The sequence below is a fragment of the Ostrea edulis genome, chromosome 7 (assembly GCF_947568905.1).
Source record: "Ostrea edulis chromosome 7, xbOstEdul1.1, whole genome shotgun sequence".
Classification (NCBI taxonomy): domain Eukaryota; kingdom Metazoa; phylum Mollusca; class Bivalvia; order Ostreida; family Ostreidae; genus Ostrea; species Ostrea edulis.
In genome coordinates this window covers 46889752-46909600 of record NC_079170.1, presented here as the reverse complement: position 1 = coordinate 46909600, position 19849 = coordinate 46889752, and the positions used below count along the sequence as shown (strand labels likewise).

The 19849-nt window shown below is 34.6% G+C and overlaps 1 protein-coding gene across 6 annotated transcripts; it reads right to left on the bottom strand.

Moving 5' to 3' along the window:
* Positions 1-3305: 3305 nt before the first annotated feature.
* On the bottom strand, positions 3306-17567 carry LOC125655923 (uncharacterized). Of its 6 annotated transcripts, none has more exons than XM_056144575.1 (6): positions 17309-17567; positions 9793-9871; positions 7491-7518; positions 6204-6350; positions 5269-5334; positions 3306-3885 (listed from the first exon to the last, which is right to left on the bottom strand). In XM_056144575.1, exons 1-5 carry the CDS (start codon positions 17338-17340, stop codon positions 5270-5272), a joined length of 351 nt encoding a protein of 116 aa, XP_056000550.1. In that variant the 5' UTR covers positions 17341-17567; the 3' UTR covers positions 3306-3885; position 5269. The 6 variants fall into 6 exon arrangements, with proteins under 6 accessions (XP_056000550.1, XP_056000549.1, XP_056000548.1 ...); XM_056144574.1 differs by lacking the exon at positions 17309-17567 and adding an exon at positions 11636-11842; XM_056144573.1 differs by lacking the exon at positions 7491-7518 and having other exon boundaries at positions 6204-6447.
* Between the last annotated feature and the right edge of the window lie 2282 nt (positions 17568-19849).

Here is a 19849-nt window from a genome sequence, read left to right as displayed (position 1 = left end):
CAAAATTGGAAATGCAAAATTTGTCATTAATTCGACAAGCTGAAAGGTTACTGACAAGTACCATTAAATCAAAGAGCCAAAGAAATTCCTGAATTTGTGACTGCAAATGCACTCTTCCAGTACAAAGTGATGCCTCTTTGCTTGAACAATGCTCCAGTTACCTTCCAGAGGATGATTTACTTCTTCATGACCTTCAAGGATGTGCAGCTAACATTGATGATGCTATCATCTACAGCGATATATCGGATGGACATTGCCGAATCATTCGTGTATTCTTCGATATCCTGGCTAAAGCAAACTTGCGAAGAGCTGCATTTGTCATCCTACTGTAGAATATTTTAGTCATAAATTGGGTTAAGGTTACGTAACACCTATCACGGCTAAAGTGAAAGATATCGCAAAGTTCCCGATTCCTTCAAACAAGAAAGAGTTTGAAATTTTTGGGCATAACTGGTTTTGTCCAATTTTTTCTTGAATAGTTGGTCCACTTCCCAAAATAAGGTTAAATTTAAATGGATAAAGGACTGAGTTGAATAAATTTATTAAATTAAATCTGTCCTCATGCGTAGTTCAGTACTTTCAGTCCCAGATTTTTCTAAACAACTTACTGTAGATGCTAGTGATGTAGTAGTAGGTGTTGCTTTGTTTCGACAACATAGTGACAATGTAGATGGAGTTGTTTCCTCTTTATTTCAAAGAAACTTACAAAATGTCAATAGAATTATTCAACCATTGAAAAACAGCGTCTTGTTTTGTTGTTAGCTTTACAGCGTTTTTGTGTTTATTTGAATGTTACTTTGCCTCCAATTCTCGTTTTTACGGATCACAACTCTCTCACTTTTTGCATAAAATGTCAAACAAGAATCAAAGACTCACAAGCTGGAGTTTATTGTTACAAGAGTATGATATTGATTTTAAACACATCAAAGGCAAAGATAATGATGTTATTGCATTTGCCTTATCAAGAGTATTATGGATATACTGTATTTCAGTTTCAGTATTATTGCTTTGATATTTTTAAAAATATTCAGTTGTTGAATTGTGGAGAATTGATTTTTGATATTGTCATTCAAAATGTTTAAAATGTGTGTGTGTATTTTTGTATTTAATTGACACTTGTGACATAGACAAGATACTAGACGTTCTGATTAAAATCAATATATAGATGAAGTAACTGTTTACCAGAATCGTAAATAGGATGGAATAGGAAACTTCATCTTAATATGAATTTTGTGGTAAAATTACATTTGAACGTTTAGATCCGGGGTTTGGATTTCACGATCGATTTGTGACAGTTTATATTCAGATTGGCGGTAAACCAGCATCGGACAATTTAGACGTACTATGATTTGATAATATTTTTATGCCCCCCCCCCTTCAAAGAAGAGGGGCATATTGCTTTGCACCTGTCCGTCGGTCGGTCGGTAGACCACATGTTCTCCGCTCAATATCTTGAAATCCATTCAGTTGATCGTAATATTTCATATGTGCGTTGGTTATGAGTAGAAAAGGAGCCCTATTGTTTTTCAGGTCAAACAGTCAAATGTCAATCTACTCTGGACTTAGGAAGACACTGTCCGTTCAATATCTTGAAAACCCTTTGCTTGACAGACATTAAGCTTGGTACACTGTTACATCCCAAAGAGTAGATAATTCCGATTGATTTTGAGGTCAAATGTCAAACTGGATTGATTGATTAATTGAATATTGTTTTACGTCCCTTTCGAGAATATTTCACTCAAATGGAGACGTCACCACTGCCAGTGAATGGCTGCAAAATTTAGGTCTATGCTCGGCGCTTATGGCCATTGAGAAGGGAGAGATCTTTATCGTGCCACACCTGCTGCGACACGGGACCTCGGTTTTTGTGGTCTAATCCGAAGGATCGCCCCATTTCGTCGCCTCCTACGACAAGCAAGGGGGTACTGAGGACCTATTCTAACTCAGATCCCCACGGGAAGGCAAACTGGACATACATTATTATATTTATATATTATTATTATACATGTAAGAATATTCTGACCACTCAATGTCTAGAGAACCCTTTGCTTGACAGACATCAAACTTGGTACACTTGTACATCTTCAGGAGAAGATGAACCCTTTTGAAATTGCGAGTCACATGGTCAAAGGTCAAACTGGACATAGGAACATACTGTCCGCTCAATGTCTAGGTAACCCTTTGCTTAACAGACATCAAACTTGGTAAATGACCCCTATTAATTTTGAGGTCACATGATCAAAGGGCAAGGGTCAAACTGGACATAGGAATATATTATTCGCTCAATATTTTGATAACCCTTTACTTGACAGACATCAAACTTAGTTCACTGGTACTTCTTCAGGAGAAGATGATCCCTATTGATTTTGAGGTCACATGGTAAAGGGTCAAACTGGACATAGGAATATACTGTTCACTCTCAGTATTTTGAAAACCCTTTGCTTGAGAGACATCAAACTTGGTACACTGGTACATCTTCAGGAAAAGATTACCCCTATTGATTTTGAGGTCATATGGTCAAAAAGGTCAATGGTTAAACTGGATATGGTAATATATTATCTCCTATATTTTAAGAATTATTTGTTTGATTGACATTAAACTTAGTACACTGGTACAGCATACGGAGTAGATGACCCATATTGATTTTGAGTTCACATGGTCAAAGGTTATGGGTCAAACTCAACATAGGAATATACTGTCCGCTCAATATTTTGAGAACCCGTTGCTTGAAAGACATCAAACTTGGTGCACTGGTACTTCTTCAGGAGAAGATGACCTATTGATTTTGAGGTCACATGGTCAAACGTCAAGGGTTAAACTGGACATAGTAATATATTGTCTCCTATAATTTAAAAATTATTTCCTAATTGACACTAAACTTGGTATAGCAGAAGGAGTAGATGACCCCTAATGATTTTTAGGTCACATAATCAATCCACTCTTGACATAGGAAGATATTGTCTGCTCAATATTTTGAATTGGCGATACTACTATCAATTAAATGACGCATGTGTATAACCCTTTTCAATTTTGCACCATGGGGGCATATATGTTTTACAAACATGTTTTGTTTATTGATGTATTTGTAAATAAACTGTTAAATGTTTGAATTCTTTGTAGATGATGTTTGCTGGCATTCTGTTATTTTGACCATAACAGACTAAAATTCGACTTAATAGACCTCAGTTGAACCTTTTAGTTATGGGCCACAGACAGCTGATAAGGTCACACCAGAAAGCACCGAGTTAAACCGATAGCCGTTCACTCATTCTGTAAATGATGTTAAAAACAACATAACGCATGCATATTATAGTTCTTTTATTGCAAAATTGCATTATTTATGACATGTATACAAAAAAATGACGAGGTAACCTAATACAACGAAGAAATTATCTAAATCATGCAAATGTCTAAACTCGATCAATGCATATATACAAGCTAATACTGCGGTGGTAAGAATGTCGTTCCAAAAAATTTAGAAGAGACAAAAATCATAACAATAAAAAGTAATTAATTGAATTCAACCACAACATAATTTCTTTTTTGATGTAGTCCTAGCAGAAATATCGATCATTCACGTTAGAAAGATTCGATCTTTTCATGGCAAGCTGCCACACAAGGGCTCTTCACGCACCGACAGACACCGTGGCGACAAAATGGATGTGCAAAACTAATTTATGAACCATTTCCCGCTTTTTATCACAATTTTAAATAACATAACACTAGTATTCGTTTCTTTTACAGATACAATAAAACCAGATACATGTATACATAGATTAGTGCGTTGAAAAATAAATTTAAATGATAAATAATTAATAAATTAAGTTCTTGGAGCATTACATAATCCTATGACTGAATGATTGGCACCAAGGCTGTATTTTCCAACTGAAAATGAAAATAATGTTAAGAAATATCAAAGAGGTTAAAATTAGAAGAAAAAAAACAACAACTAGAAAATACTAGAAAGTCAATCAGGGCCCCGCCAAACAGGAAATGTTGAGACTGGTGCCTCTTATAGGGGAATTCGACCTTGTCCTTTGACAAACTGACCTCAAAATGTGGACAAGTGTCTTCCTTTAGCTATCAGGTACACGTATAACACATGATTTTCACTTTTAAAAGTACCTGAGGGTATGAACTGCGACGCCTGCGTACTCCATAAAGCATGTTAGTAGTTCAAACCCGACATGTATTTTCAAAAGTAAGATTTCTTTCTTATGCTTATATTCTATTTTCATTTTTGTCGCCATTCCCTATTAGTTATTTAGACGTACTACATTGATTAAGATTCATGATAGTATTGTCTACAACTGCAGTGCGTTCCGCAGAAATGGCTGTCATTATGAACAGTATAGTAAAGGTGTCAGAGACAAAAACGCTGGAAATGTGAATGTATCAAAATATGAAACACAAAAACATATTGCATATAATAATGGTAAAAAAGATATGTTTGACACCTGCTGGAATCAATTATTCAATTATTTCATTGATTTTCCCCCCAATATATGTTCAATTGTTAATGTATTACACAATGACTGTATGCAACTCCCTTTCTCTATCTCTCACTATCTTTTTTTTAAATTTGCATTTTTCCAATGAAATATATATGCATACAGTACCAAATAACTTAGTGTGATACCCATGAAATTTTGCATTTCACATTCACATTTCTCATTCACCACCCATTCAAACATATTTATACACAAATAGTTCTACATGCATAAAATTTCAGTACAGGACTTTCTCCCTATAACCTTTCTCAAAAACATCCATTCAGCTTGTTATAATTATTTTGTATGTTTCTTTTTTTTCTTTTTCTTTTTTTTTTGTTCTTTGTTTTTTGCAAATGTATACAGTGTATGAATAGATAATTAAATATATAAAAGATATGACGGTTATGTATTTCAAACTTCTGACGATATCGAGTACGTAAAAGCGTTATGGGGAGATTGATGGAGGGGATGACAGACAGACGAATAAAAACGTTAATCACCCAGATCTTTGGCACGGGGCCCTAATTATAGATAAACTTGTCCAATGCATGGATCATATTAAACTCAGTAGAAACAAATAATACTATAATCAAATTAATAATATATTTTACACAATAAAGAATTTATTTTTTATCTAGTATATGCTATTTTTCATAGTGTGCACACATATACATCACTAAATTACATTTAAAAATGTAAAAGTTAATACTTATGACATTACAAACGAACGAAAATCAATCAAACACTTCTGAATGACACAGACCACGTGACTCACATCACGACCTCGGAGCGTTTCCAATCCCTAGAACTGTTTTATATGAACCCATTCCGTATTTTCCGACTACAACAAAACACAATTTAGTGAAGCAGCAACAGTTATAAATACATGCAGAACTGAGAACGCTTTCTTTTTCTTCATTATACCTAACAGGTTCATTACTAACAAGAGTATAAGTTTGGTAAAATTGTAATAATAATTGTCAGTTTCTATGGACGAAGCATCAATTACATTATTTTGCAATACGTCATCAAAATATGAGAAAATTTGGGACCTTTGATCATTGTATGAAAAAAAATACAGAAAACGTTCTCAAATTGGCGTAAATGAAAAGGGTCCTTTGAATTAAGGAAACAAATAGTTTGGTCGTCGATGAACAAAAATAGTCTAAAAGTTGTCCTCGAATGATCTGTTTGTGGACCATGTGACAGATCACAGAAATTTGAAATTTGATTAATCAGGCAGCTAAACAAATATAAATGACAATACTTTGGTACAGTATTGAATGTTTGGATTTTTCTGCATTACTACTTCATTTGTCCAACTTAAAAATAAAGTACTTTGACTTTTCCTTACAGTGACCCAATTCATTATTAAGCAAGCTCTATTAACTACATCCGATACATCGTCCCAGTTGCTATATTTTTTCCGTTCTGATTAATATATTAATAACAATCTTCAAATTCAAATTAGAACTAAACATGCAAATTCCTCAAAAAAGTGACACAAATATCGATGTTATTGTAATACATATACATGTCATATTAAGCTTCCAAAGTGATAAGTATAGATTTCATTAATTCATTACCCACACAAAAACCCATTTACTTTTTAACACTCTTTTCCACAAGCCCACAACTTCCGGTTAACATATATCACACTTCCGGTTTACATATATTATGATTATGACACACTTCTGTTTTAATACTTACAACTTGTAGGTTTAGGACGTTGTATCAGCCAGTACCGGAAGCCCTCTTTGGCTCGCTCAGAGAACACATTCCTATAATGGTTTTTGTTAAAAGTGCTCTTGGGACGGCTACTGGAATATGCACCGGGCATTGTACCTCGTAAACCATCTACAACCAATTCATCAAAAGTTTTCTCTTTATAAGGAATGTTTCTACCCTGTGCGTAACTAACAACCCTGGCCCTTTGTTGAGCGCGGTGCGCTGTAAAACATTAGATGTGTCATGATTTTTACTGGTCTGTTGTCCGGTTGCTGTAAGTTTCAATATAACGAACCGCAAACTACACGTAGCTCTACCCACACATTTAGTATCAAACACATAATATCAAAGTTAACCACACACAACAACAAAGTTTCCGAAGAAATATTGCAGTTCTTCAAAAAAAAAAAAAAAAAAAAAATAAATAAATAAATAAATGAATAAATGTATTTAGTCTTTATTTTTCAAAATTGGAAATAATTACTTGTGATGATTCAGAATTCAAATTTATGTATTCAAAACTTACACCAAAATCCGGACAAGGGTTTTATAGCAGAACAGCAAAATCATGAACATGGTCCATCGAGAAGCGCACAATTTGTACCCATCACCATTCCTGATTACACATATTACAATACAATATATACAGTCATCTAAAATATACACACAAGTGAATTAGTCCAACCAGTGAGCAGATTTAGGTAAAAATAGACCCAAGGAGCCAGAATTGCTTCCCTTATTTTCTAAAAGTTGCAATCTAGCTCCTCCGAGTAGCATGAATGGCGTTCATTGAACAGAATTACAGGTATCTTATAAAACATTAGAAGATACATATCAAAGTGTGCAAAAGAAATATTAAACTTGTGACGTTTGAATTGCACAAGTTCTAAATGTCTACCGAAGATGAATCCGTTCAGGCTACCCTAGATCTATCTTCATTCGCAGATACAATGTCATCTACCATCACTGAGCGGTTAAAATAAAGCTTAAACATGGAAACCCATCACCAGCATTGGATGGTCGATTGAAAACGATTTATCATTTCTGTAGCTTCATTAACTGATTTCTGGTGAATGAATAGCAGAACTGTAGAAGTGTACATGTAGAAAGATGTGACATCTGACGTCATTTTTCGACGAACGTCATTGACAACTACCGGTGTACAGAAGGCTACCAGCCCATTATGGAAATCGTGACTGTGTGCCGTTTTGCTGCTGTTTAATATGAATAGTGCATACGTTTTCTAATTTGTATTGCTTGCATACTCACGTCCAATTAGCTCTAAATGATTACCTGTCTGAAAAAAAGAGAGAAAAATTGAATGTTTTTAAGTAGAAGTAAGTTTTAGTTAACACCATAGTGAATTAGTAATGGTTACATCGACCCCTCCCTCTCCCCCGAGTTTATCACCCCTGCGGCTAGAACATTTGTCAATATGTATTTGTGAGACAAAGCAGATAATGCAGGCTTGACTGTTGCTGGAACCTGTTGTGAAGAATGTGAGTGTTGACCTTGACATACATGTATAATCTTCACCCTGACCTTGAAGAGGCTCCGATCTTAACCTTCCAGTTTATCAAGAACGAAATATCTTCCTGATTCAAAAGATATGCTCAAGGTTACATTTGTGTACGGATTATTTTCGATCTCGGCGATACATAAACATTGAGAATTGTGCAGAGTCGTATTATCTAGAAAAAGTGTTTCGCTATAAACATTGAAGACGCTTAACCATGTGAGTGTTGTGTATCTACCCCGCGTGGGCTTTACAACAATGCTGTCTGAACAGAAAACAGACGATAGTTAATTTATAATGATAGTGTCACTACTTATCGGCGTATAACGTTCTAGCTATGGGAATGTGTATTCTCAGTCCCCAAACAATGCCGTAACCGGAGCTGAAGGGGCGAACAATTGTTTGATAGAAATTTAAATCCTCCATAATCTTCGTTTTAATCTCGTTGTAAAGAAACAAATGTGACTGATCCCTAATGATAGCTTATGAGATTACGGATTTTTAACTACAGTGTGTGTTAGAGATATATTAGGGACATGTGGTAGTTCAACAGTATGATCGTTGAAAAGAATTTGATATACAACTTTGTTTGATTGATACATGTAAATACCAGCAGTAGCTAGTGCATTAGGCATATAGCTAGCAAAACCGTTTCCTCGAATGTGCACGTGCGTTATATGTTTTGTCATAGATTAACAGATTTGTAGCAGATCAGCGTAATTGAGAAATGAATTTCAATTAATAGCAAAGTAAGTCCTTGGGTTATACCATGGTTTGGTGCAGATTACTCTTCTAGACTGCGAAGCGGCGTATAATTCACACCGAGGCGTGGTGTATCTTGATGGCGTACTTTGCTGTTAAGATTTACTCCTCATGATCTTATTCATTACTCGAAAAAACGCTTTTAATTGATGTCATAAAGATCGAATTTTAAACTAAAACTGAAAGAATGTTACTCAGTCAATCAAACTGCCTATTGTACATCAACATGTTAAGTAAATGCATACATGTATTATAAGTATGTGTGTATACCTATTTGGAAAGTATTTCAGACTACTATATGTAGAACAGCTAAGTTAATACGGTTGTTTCTCTCATTATCTCGTTTCAATACTAGTATAAAGGGGGCATGAAAATCTTTTGACAGCTATATTATCGAGAGAATAGCTGCAGATAATCTGATCCATAGACAAATATTTGCCAATGTCGTCTGCGTGATTTTGGTCCGCCGCATTTGTCACAGATTGCCAGAGGTTTCCCGATAACTCACCTCTTTAAATTTAATTGCGCTTTTATTGTAAAAATTTTCAAACCATTTAAAAGGACCTTTTACTTTTTTCTGAAAAGAACAAATAAACCACTTGGACCTGGCCGGCGGGAATAAAAGCAAATAATGGCAAATCTTTTGAGAGTGTTGACAGTTTTTCTTTTGGAAATTTGTCCCAGATAGAGAATTGTATAGCAAATGGTGATAATTCAATCATTACAACACCACCTGCTTTGAATTAGGTTAAATCGCTTCAAATTTATAGTTCTGGGTTAATACTTGGGCCTCTAGTGTGTATTCTGTATTCAGGTATATTGCAATTAATAAAATTTTCGATCTGGCTCAAAGTTGAAAATCATAAAAAAAAAATAATAATAAAAAATTCTGCAACTACTGAACATCTGAAAATACATTTCAACACAAAACATAAAATACGAGTAAAAATGAACTATCGTACATATATATTTGGGGTACAATTTGATAGGCTATGGACCTAATGTATAAATCTAAGTTTTTACAGTACAGTTGGTTGGGTTAAACTAGTCTATTCATAGTTTAGCTAACATACTCTACCATTTCCCATACAGTAAATCTACTTTCATTTTTGAAATATTTTTGCAATATTAAGAATATGCATTTTTTCCTCGTATAAATCGATTGATTGCCAAAAAAATTGTCCTTGTTCGAGTATACAAACTGACAACGCATATTTCGCAAAACTAAAGTATCCTCAAAAATTTCGTAATTTACAGTTACTGCGCATGCCTACAATTTTACCCCTTGTTTACCTCTTGTCTGTACTTGGCCCAGTGATCTGTGGATCCTTTCACCTGCCTAATTGGATCGTACCTTGACCAAAAGGTCATCCTAAAAATAACAAAACAATAGACGAAAATGAATGTTTTATGGATGTTAAAATTCCTAAAACTTTCCTCACCACTTCGAGGTGGCATTCCTCGATTAAATTCCAAAAGAGCAGTCCATTGAGGTCAATCAATCAACAGAAACCTGTTTTCCTCTACATAAACTAACACAAAGCTTATTGCCGAGAACCAATCATTAAATTCTACTGTCCGCAACTTTTCAGTTTTGGAGTCTTTAAACATCATGCATAATATATAACATTCATTTTGCCTGATAACAGTTTAATTGTTTACATGATATTTATAATTAACGACTTATTTCTATAGATCTGCATTGATGTTGACAAATGACTCGTTGTTACATTTGTATACATTGTTTGTAAACCGGTTTTCCCTCCCTATCCTCCACTTAATCCCTGACCATTCTCTTCTTTCTCCACCCCCTATCCCTCATACAGTGTTTTGCTCCACAAGACAATCACGTTTTTATCTATAAACTGCAAAAATAAATAATTCGTTATTGTATGTCAATTTGTTTTTTTATCAGTGTTGGTCAAATTTCAATCAACTCTAAAAATCTTGACTGGCACTTTATTATCAAGATGGGCTTACATTGTTATCCCATCGCAAGAGGGGATCTGCCAGTAGATTTGAATGTGTGGAAGTTCGTGTGAAATGTCTCTTGCGATAGAATTGGTGTCCCTCAAAGTATATTTCCTTTGTTAGCGTCATACGTCAGTGACGTCACTTTAACGGTACATGGCTGGTACATCAGTTTTAAGACCGATTTTTCACCGTCGGTATATGACTCAAGGTCTGTCTCACTGTCTCTTACCTCAAAAGACAGCGAGACCGACCGGGGTTACCGACGATGCCAATGTTCATGTGATGCAACTTCATTTTATGACGTCACATTTCTTATGTTATAGATTCTGCTTGGATGGGAAAGGGGAGTGATATGGACTTTCGCTCCAAATCTAACAGGTACTCAAATATCTTTCCTGGTAAGCAAGTTTGATCCTATGTTACAAACCTTGATTCAGTGGCGGTTCCAGAGGGTAGGGGTCGGGGGGTTGGAACCAGCCCCCCTTTCGTCAGAAAAGTTTGCTAAAACGGTAAGAAATAAGGCATTTTGACCCTGGAACCCCCCTTTGAAAACCAATCTTAATGGTAGACCCTCTACCCTTCAACAATTCCTGGATCCGCCCCTGATGAATTTCCAAATAGAGTTAAACATGCCAATTCATTTGAATAAGTAGATGTACATTATGGGATATGCAAGAATATTTACATACAATGTATGTGCAGACGATAATAATAACATAATTCTTATTTTAAAAGAATGACCCCCCCCCCTTTTTTTGGGGGGGAGATAAAAACCAGACCTCAAGACGATAAACTAAGAAGAGACTTAAATCAAAATTTTGATTACATGTACTTATACCTTAAAAACTGCTGGTTTCTCTTTTTTAAAAATCCAATACAAACACATACTGAAAATTTAAATTGTTTATGACAATTATTTCAAAAGTTATCTGGATTTAAACTATTTTCAGTTTATGGTCTTATAAGGACTGGTTTGACTATTGCATAGTTTAAATTTAAATTAGATTCTAATAGTGGAGCCATAAATGACACAATGGATTGTTGTAAGACCACATCATAGTCCTCCTTGATATATTCGACTCAGCCTTGATCGTTACATATTCAAAGTTTTATAGAAACAAAATCACTGTATCTGATAATTTTTATCATACGAGAACCTTACCGCTTCATTTTTTCATTTGATAATCCAGTTTCATTCATTTTAAATACAACCACAATAACTTCAAATAAATCCAAAATTGTCAACAAATATATGTTTTACAACATAGAAATGGTAATCAATTAGTGGTTGCCATTTGTAGCTATGTAATGCAATGGAAACGGAACAAGGATTTCAATAGTCACTGCATGGGGGGAGACCGGCCATCTGTTAATAACGGTAACTTATCGCGGGGGCCTTGTGGGTTTTACTTTAAACGATTTTAAAAACTAGTGACAGACTCCGCGGGTTATTTTATTTCAAAGATCATGTTTCAGTTTGTGTGTTAATCCGGTTACCAAATATTTTACTAAATTAATTAAACTTCAGCGATTAAATCTTCGCAGACTGCGCATTTGTAAGTAAAGTGTCAGACAAACTCGAAAAGTGCACTGGTAGAAGAAAAACCATAATGCCATGCAACATTGATATACAAAAGGAAGCGATTACTGTTTTGAAGTCTTTCCCCAAGATTTCAATCTCAAACATTTTTAAATTATGAATTATATTATGTGTTACATATATATTTTTAGCACAGTTTTTGTATGTGCTACTAAATTTTATGAATATGCAATATAGGTTTTTTTGGTCCAAAGTTTGTAATTGCTGAAATTATGTAAAGTGTTGCATGGGGTATAAAAAACACATCAGTCTTATATAAATTGAAAATTTTGACATGAATGAAATTCTTCGTAAAAATCTTTTCCTTGTGTATAAATACTTAAATTTCAAAGTAATTAAACTGCGCTGGGCCCCTTTTGGGTGGGTATTTATCTTCATGAATTGAATATGTAAGCATATATATACGCTGCCTTGAATTGTTGATATTCTTCTGTCGGCAATCAATACGCCTGACGATAGACGCGAAAAACAATACGGTGACAATTCAATACCTCGAATGCATCCATGCAGGAATATATTCTTGTCGGGTTCGATGTCTCTAATCTCTCGACTTTAGATCTTTTCAACTTGAATCGTTAATCTTTTAATTTTTTCTTCTTCATCATCTTTTTGAATTTAAATGAATGACTAAGATAGACATCAATGACTGTAAGCTGCAGGACGTCTTTCATTTTCTTGTCCAATGATTGAATTTTCCTCTAAGTTTTTGTGTTGAATTACATCAAAAGAAAAACTAATCAGATTTCTTGCGGAATTTTTAAAGACAGATGAAACGTTCAATTTTTTTTTTAAAACAGAAATCAATGACTTTTATGAAAAAAGATGCTGGAGTGATCATGAGGTGGTTCGAAGCCGGGGAATGACCTTCAGCTATATAACGCTAAATAGTTTTTATACTCCTTATATTTAATGATTGAAACTTATTTTCTTCGGAATAAGACTACATGCCCTTGCGATATCGATGTAACCTGAAATGATAGACCCTCAGGAAACCATTTCAGAAAGGGATTTCAGTAGATATTCCAATACCGAGAATGTGAGTTAACTTTTGAAAATGAAGTGTATATTTCGTGTATATAGTGATATTGATATAAACTGTGGGTGCACACAACACAAATAAAAACCCCAGCTACATTGAAGTGAATTAAGACATATTCAGCACATGGTAATTATAGTTATATTTGAACGTGGTCATGGATTGGCCAAGACATCCATAAATAGAAAGCATAGTGTACAGTGACACAAGCTGCTATATACGTATTTATGTGAGCACAGTTTTTTTTTTTCAATCTTGTGATTTTTAGACGAACAAAATCATTTCAGCTCTCCTACGCAAACGAGCAATTTGTCACTGAAAAATAATGATGAAATTGTGTTTGAAGTCAAAATAGAGAATAGAACTGATTTTGTGCGAATTGCGTGTACATTTGAATACTTTTTCTCGTGTCAAATAAACAATACCTCTCGCCTTCGCGAGATCTCGACATGCTTTCAATAATGGGGTCGAGATCTGGGGTTGGTGCGTAAATTGACCTAAAGATATAAACAGAAATGGGACATGATGACATAATGGTGGCTATTTGAATCTCCATTAACTATATAAAAAATTAAAGTCGATTGAATAAACAGAATGCATAAAAATTCATATTGAACACATACTTTTAACTGACACGAGCTAAATTAGATCTTCTTATAATCAGTTTGATCCGATCCTGTCCTGCTATGCATGTTTATTTTATGACATACATATGTATACTGGTGAAAACTAATTGCAATGATGTTCCGTTTCGAACGTTGCACGCCCAAAAGATTACAGACCACGTGCGTTAATATTTAATACCTGTATTGAATATACGAAGGCTCTATATGAAGTCTAGCACCTTTCTAGAGATCTACAACAGCAAACAATTATGAAGGAACACGGCGCTCATCTGTGATTTTTATTTATACTTTTGTTGAGTTTTCAATGTAGACCGAATCGTAATGTAGCAATCAATTACTTTTAAGTGTTCGATTGTTTGGCAGCTTTTAAAGTTCTACTCATGGGAGAAAAACTCCGAATAAAAGAATGGTGCGGTCAAGTTAGCATGTAATCAAATAGAATTCGTTTAAAAGCCTTTTTATTTTTTTAAAGATCTTTATTCAGAAGGAAATTTTTATTCAAGTGGTGTCAGATAATTGAATAATAATATTTTGTGTAAGAAAAATCATTGCGAGGATAAATAAATAAACGCGATAAGTACAAAGATCGAGAGAGGCTTAATTTTATAGTGGGCTTCAAATAGAATGGAAAGCGAATACTGTACAATATATCGTAGTATACTACCATATCATTCTTTCATTTCTTTTATTAGGTTAATAGATCCAAGAACGATTCTGGTGCCCAACAGATCAGAATGATCTATCTCTTGCACTTTTTTCTCTTTAGTCGAGTAGTTTGGGCGTTTGATTTGCAAGTGGTATATCCTGGGTTCGACTCTCTATCCCGCGTCAAACCTAGGGCTGTGTATATTCCTTTGTCAAACGTCCCGGCGTTAGAAACGAGCGTCACGATTCTTTTGGATATGACCTTAAAACGGAGCTAGTCCCGTGTCACAGTAGGCGTGGACTTGATGGCTTAGCATGTTGAGCGTCAATCTTCGCTGGCCAAGGGTGACGCTCCATGGTGTTTCTCTATTCTTTGCTCACCCATCTTCGCTAGCCAAGGGTGATGGGCCACGGTGTTTCTCGGTTCATTTGAAAAGAGAAACACCGTGGAGCGTCACTCTTGGCTAGCGAAGACGGAACGTCATACATATATATAGGTCAAAAGTGGTACTTCATTTAAAGCTGGTGGTGTGTATATAAGTGATACTTCATCTAAAGCTGGTGGTGTGTATATAAGTGGTGCTTCATCTAATGCTGGTGGTGTGTGTATACGTGGTACTTCTTCTAAAGTGTGTAAAAGTGGTACTTCATCTAAAGCTGGTGGTGTGTGTAAAAGTGGTACTTCATCTAGAGCTGGTGGTGTTTGTAAAAGTGGTACTTCATCTAGAGCTGGTGGTGTGTGTATAAGTGGTACTTCATCTAAAGCTGGTGGTGTGTATATAAGTGGTACTTCATCTAATGCTGGTGGTGTGTGTAAAAGTGGTACTTCATCTAGAGCTGGTGGTGTGTGTATAAGTGGTACGTCATCTAAAGCTGGTGGTGTGTATATAAGTGGTCTTCATCTAATGCTGGTGGTGTGTGTAAAAGTGGTACTTCATCTAGAGCTGGTGGTGTGTGTATAAGTGGTACGTCATCTAATGCTGGTGGTGTGTGTATACGTGGTACTTCATCTAAAGCTGGTGGTGTGTGTATAAGTGGTACTTCATCTAATGCTGGTGGTGTATGTATAAGTGGTACTTCATCTAAAGTTGGTGGTGTGTGTATAAGTGGTACTTCATCTAAAGTTGGTGGTGTGTGTATACGCGGTACTTCACCTAATGCTGTGTAAGAGTAAAAAGTTCTCGATCGGTACGTTTTCTTCTTCTTCTTCAAATTTCGGTTCTCAAAATGCGGCGTGGTTGAGGGGTGCCCTTATTTTGACGCTTCAGGCTTGATTGGATTGATATCATGATACAGTAGTTAAATAAGAACATATAACATATAAAGGTATTTAATTTAGAGTACAGTCCATATTTGAATGGTTCCCAATCACCGCCATATTTTTGACACTATCTAAAAATTGATTTAAAAAATGAGCAAATCTCAAAGACAAATATTGATAAGATTGTGACATCCTTGTATGCAACTTGATTAGTATAGATACAGCTCTGCCAATATGTTATGTAAAATTCTCATTTGAAATTGTTTTTCACAAATACTGTATCCAACCTGTAACAAAGAAACATGTCAATTTCTTAAATGACATCCCAGATATCTCAATAGAAACGAAAACTTAACCAGATGACATCATTTATCAAGTTTTAATCACTTGGTCTGAACCGAAGATTATACTTTGCTTGGATGATTTATGGTGCATACAGAGCTCTGCCAGGTGACGCAGTGAGTGCTAATTTGGGTGTAGCGATTGTTTCGGGAGCGGAACCAAGAACCCCCTTCCTAGTGTTTGGTACACCTGTAGCATTGCCCTCCCAAATTAAAATACTAGATGGTAAATACATGAAGGTTTATGTACAGCGTTAATCGCGTTACAGAATTTAGCGAACACCAACAGATCAAACTCCAAAATGTCTACATCTTATTTTATCAGCTTAAAAACATTTATGACTGTATTTTTTTTTTTTTTTTTTTACCTTGCCAAGGATCTTATTTACTTTCAGAGAAATAAAAAGACATGCATTTAAAAAAAAAGTATGCGTGGATGATATTTTTCTCTTACAAAGTGATAATTAAATCGTACGTTATGGCCAGCTTTTGCTCCCTGCTTGCCAAATGTCGCTGAATTGAATCCTCTCTTAACAGAGATCGTAAAAGAAGGATTTACAAGGTTTTAAATCGACTCAATGAAATGCACCACATCGTGTGATGCATCATTTTATTGATATAATCAGTTTTATCTATTGAAGAAAAGCAATTCTTCACAGGTGTTATCAATATTTTCTAAATAAATTATTACCTGTGAGAACAAATTTCTCATGAAAAAAAGTGAAAAGAGAACAAAATCGTGGTGAAAATAATTACAGACATAAATTGTAGAATATCCTAAATTGAAGGAAAGGGGGAGGGGGGCACAAAATATATAGCCTGTCAATGCGTGAAATAAATCTTTTATTATCTGTCTGTACTTCAGTTAAACAATACCGAGTGTAGTTAAGACCTGTCGATGACGTCAGACGTCTATAGAGTAATATGACTATCAATTGTTTAATCAATAATCATAGTGCTGTAGGGGAACATCGTTATCAATATTTTATATATATGTGCACTGTTGGGGTTTTCGTTTGTATCTCTATCGCAACGAAACCGTGCCTGTGAAGGCCTAGGTATACTATGAAAAATAGAAATGTGCCAAATTATGAATAAAAATTTGTTTGGCAGTAAATAAAAATGGCTTGCATTATTATATTACACTTGAATATTTTTGTTAAGTTGTATGATCATAATCAGAAGAAATTTGTTTTCATGTGTATAACAGTTGCGTTAATTTTCAACTCTAAATTTCATGCCCGATGTATAACCTCAGAGATATAAATTCAAAATTTTACTTTTTAAAAACATTATTCAATCTGTAATGAAAATTATATTACTTACTCTGTCGTTCTGGGCCTTTGAGAAACTTCCATGATAATTTTTTTTTTTTTACACTTAATAGTCCGTCTGATGTGAGAAACTAACACTGATCGATATATACAAGCCGATTTAAAAAAGTGAAAGTCTTATTGGTATACAACAATCTCAGGTAAAAAAGGCTTGGAACCGAGATAGAAAACGCAAAGCCGGGTAAATCGGGTTCATGGTTGCCATGCGACTACGGTTCCAGCAATTGTTAATCACCTTGCAACTGCATACAGTATGCACATGGCGCAAGGTGGCAATGTTAGCGTATGATAAGAAGAGAATGAGAAAAAAATCGAATACAAGCTAGTTATGCTAAAAATATGGAACGTTTTAAAATTTGGTTGATCAAAAATACTCGACCTGATATGAATCCCGTTAGATTTAATATTTCTAAAGTGCCATTCAAAAATTTTTTTGGGGGGCTTTGAATTTTAAATTCTTCAGTAATATAGTGCAATATGTTATTGTTAGACATAACTTTGTATCGTAGCTAGATATTCACGCTGACTGAAAAATGGCAACATATTAATAGAGTTTGCATGTCCATGTTTACGACGTATGGATATAAAGTTCAAGAAAGAATTCTTAATAATAGGATTAAAAGACCTAAGACCTATGAAAGCCAGCCATCGGTCGGGCAAGTCCAAGTGTTTTATAAAGATTTTCATCTTATGAATTTGATTATTGAAATACCACTCGGGCTTTAATATGGTCGTATATTGTTGGGTTAAAATTGCGTAAACGTATTCATGTTGTAGAGATGATATAGTAATATACTGATTTCACGAAAAAGGACAGCTCTTATATTAGGTCAATACATAGGAAATATTTACGAACATTTACTATTAGGTCAACATAAAGGCAATACTTATGAACATTTATCATTAGGTCAACATATTTAGGCAAAATTCACGAAAATTATTAAAATATGTAGGTCAACATGCAGGGAATATTTGTGAGTTTCATCATTACGGATTCCTTTTATTTTATTTCAGGGGTCAGAAGCTCTGTGTAATTGTAGTAGTGTTGCATTTATTTATGATTTGTCCACAAATACATGTACATGTACAGTGGAACCTGCCTAATCCGACATGCTGTGGGAAAACAATTTTTGACGGCTTAAATATATCATAGGATGTGCTTTAATATTCCAAGTTAGGGTCGAAAAGGGGATTATAATAAATGAATATGTATGACTTAAATGACAAAAATACAAAGCAAGATTGAGATATACTGTCTATATAAGTAATGAACATATACTCATCATGAATAAAAATAGAAGTGATATGCTGACTCAGCTGAAATATACCACATGTAACACAATACGTGTATTTTGTGCTGTGAAATTATTACATAATGCAGATGATAGGAATAACAGAATTTTAAACCAGTTGTGAAATATCCACTTCTACCAAAAACAACATATACAATATATCATCATAAACACAGCAACGAACAAAATAATGTACAATACAACAACACAAATACATGTACATACATGTACACGGTGTATTGAGACAAAAAGTATACTTGTACAATACAACAACACAAATACATGTACATACATGTACACGGTGTATTGAGACAAAAAGTATACTTGTACAATACTTATATATTATTTGAAGGACTGTATACATGGAACACATCTCAGTGTAACACACACACACACACACACACACACACACACACACACACACACATTACATAATGTAATATTATATCATATCAAATATACCGGAATACCTAAACTGTGACGGCATAGTTCTCTTCCCTCCCACATGCGACTTACCTTTCTACATATTCTGTCCACGTGTAAGATACTTAACTATGTCAGCATGCAACACAATTTTATTTCCCAAAAAGTTAATTATGATTGGAATAGAATAAACTAAAATCTATAAATGGTTGAATGTGACGGGCAATATGCATGCATAATGCAAGTTATTCATGGACATCCATGGAATTTAGCTATGTAGACATAGAACTATCGTCGGAACCCACGGGTTTTCTCTCCGTTAAACTGCGTTGAATGAAGTTTAACGGAGAGAAAACCAGTGGGTTCCGACGATGACATAGAACATAACTTACTTTAGCTGACATGCAACTTTAGTCTTACTTCGGTTTACGCGCAAAATAGTTATGCTGACAGGCAAGATAATTGTTATTAGGCAAAATACATGTATGTATGACGACATGCAATTGAATTATGTCGATGTGCAAAATTTTTACGTTGTCATGCAACATGTTTTAAGTTGACATGGAGAAAAATATTGCATGTCATCATAAATTAACTTTCATGTCGACATAAAAAGGTGTATATCGATATAATAAGTTCCATGATAATATATATAAGGTGCACGCCAAACTATTTATCTTGCATGTCAACATGAATTAAATTGGCGATATAAATAAGTTGCATGTCAACACGAATATCTTGACAACATATATATAACTTGCATCTCGCATGTTTTAAGTCACATATGGGGGATATTCAATAATTTATAGAACTTTTGT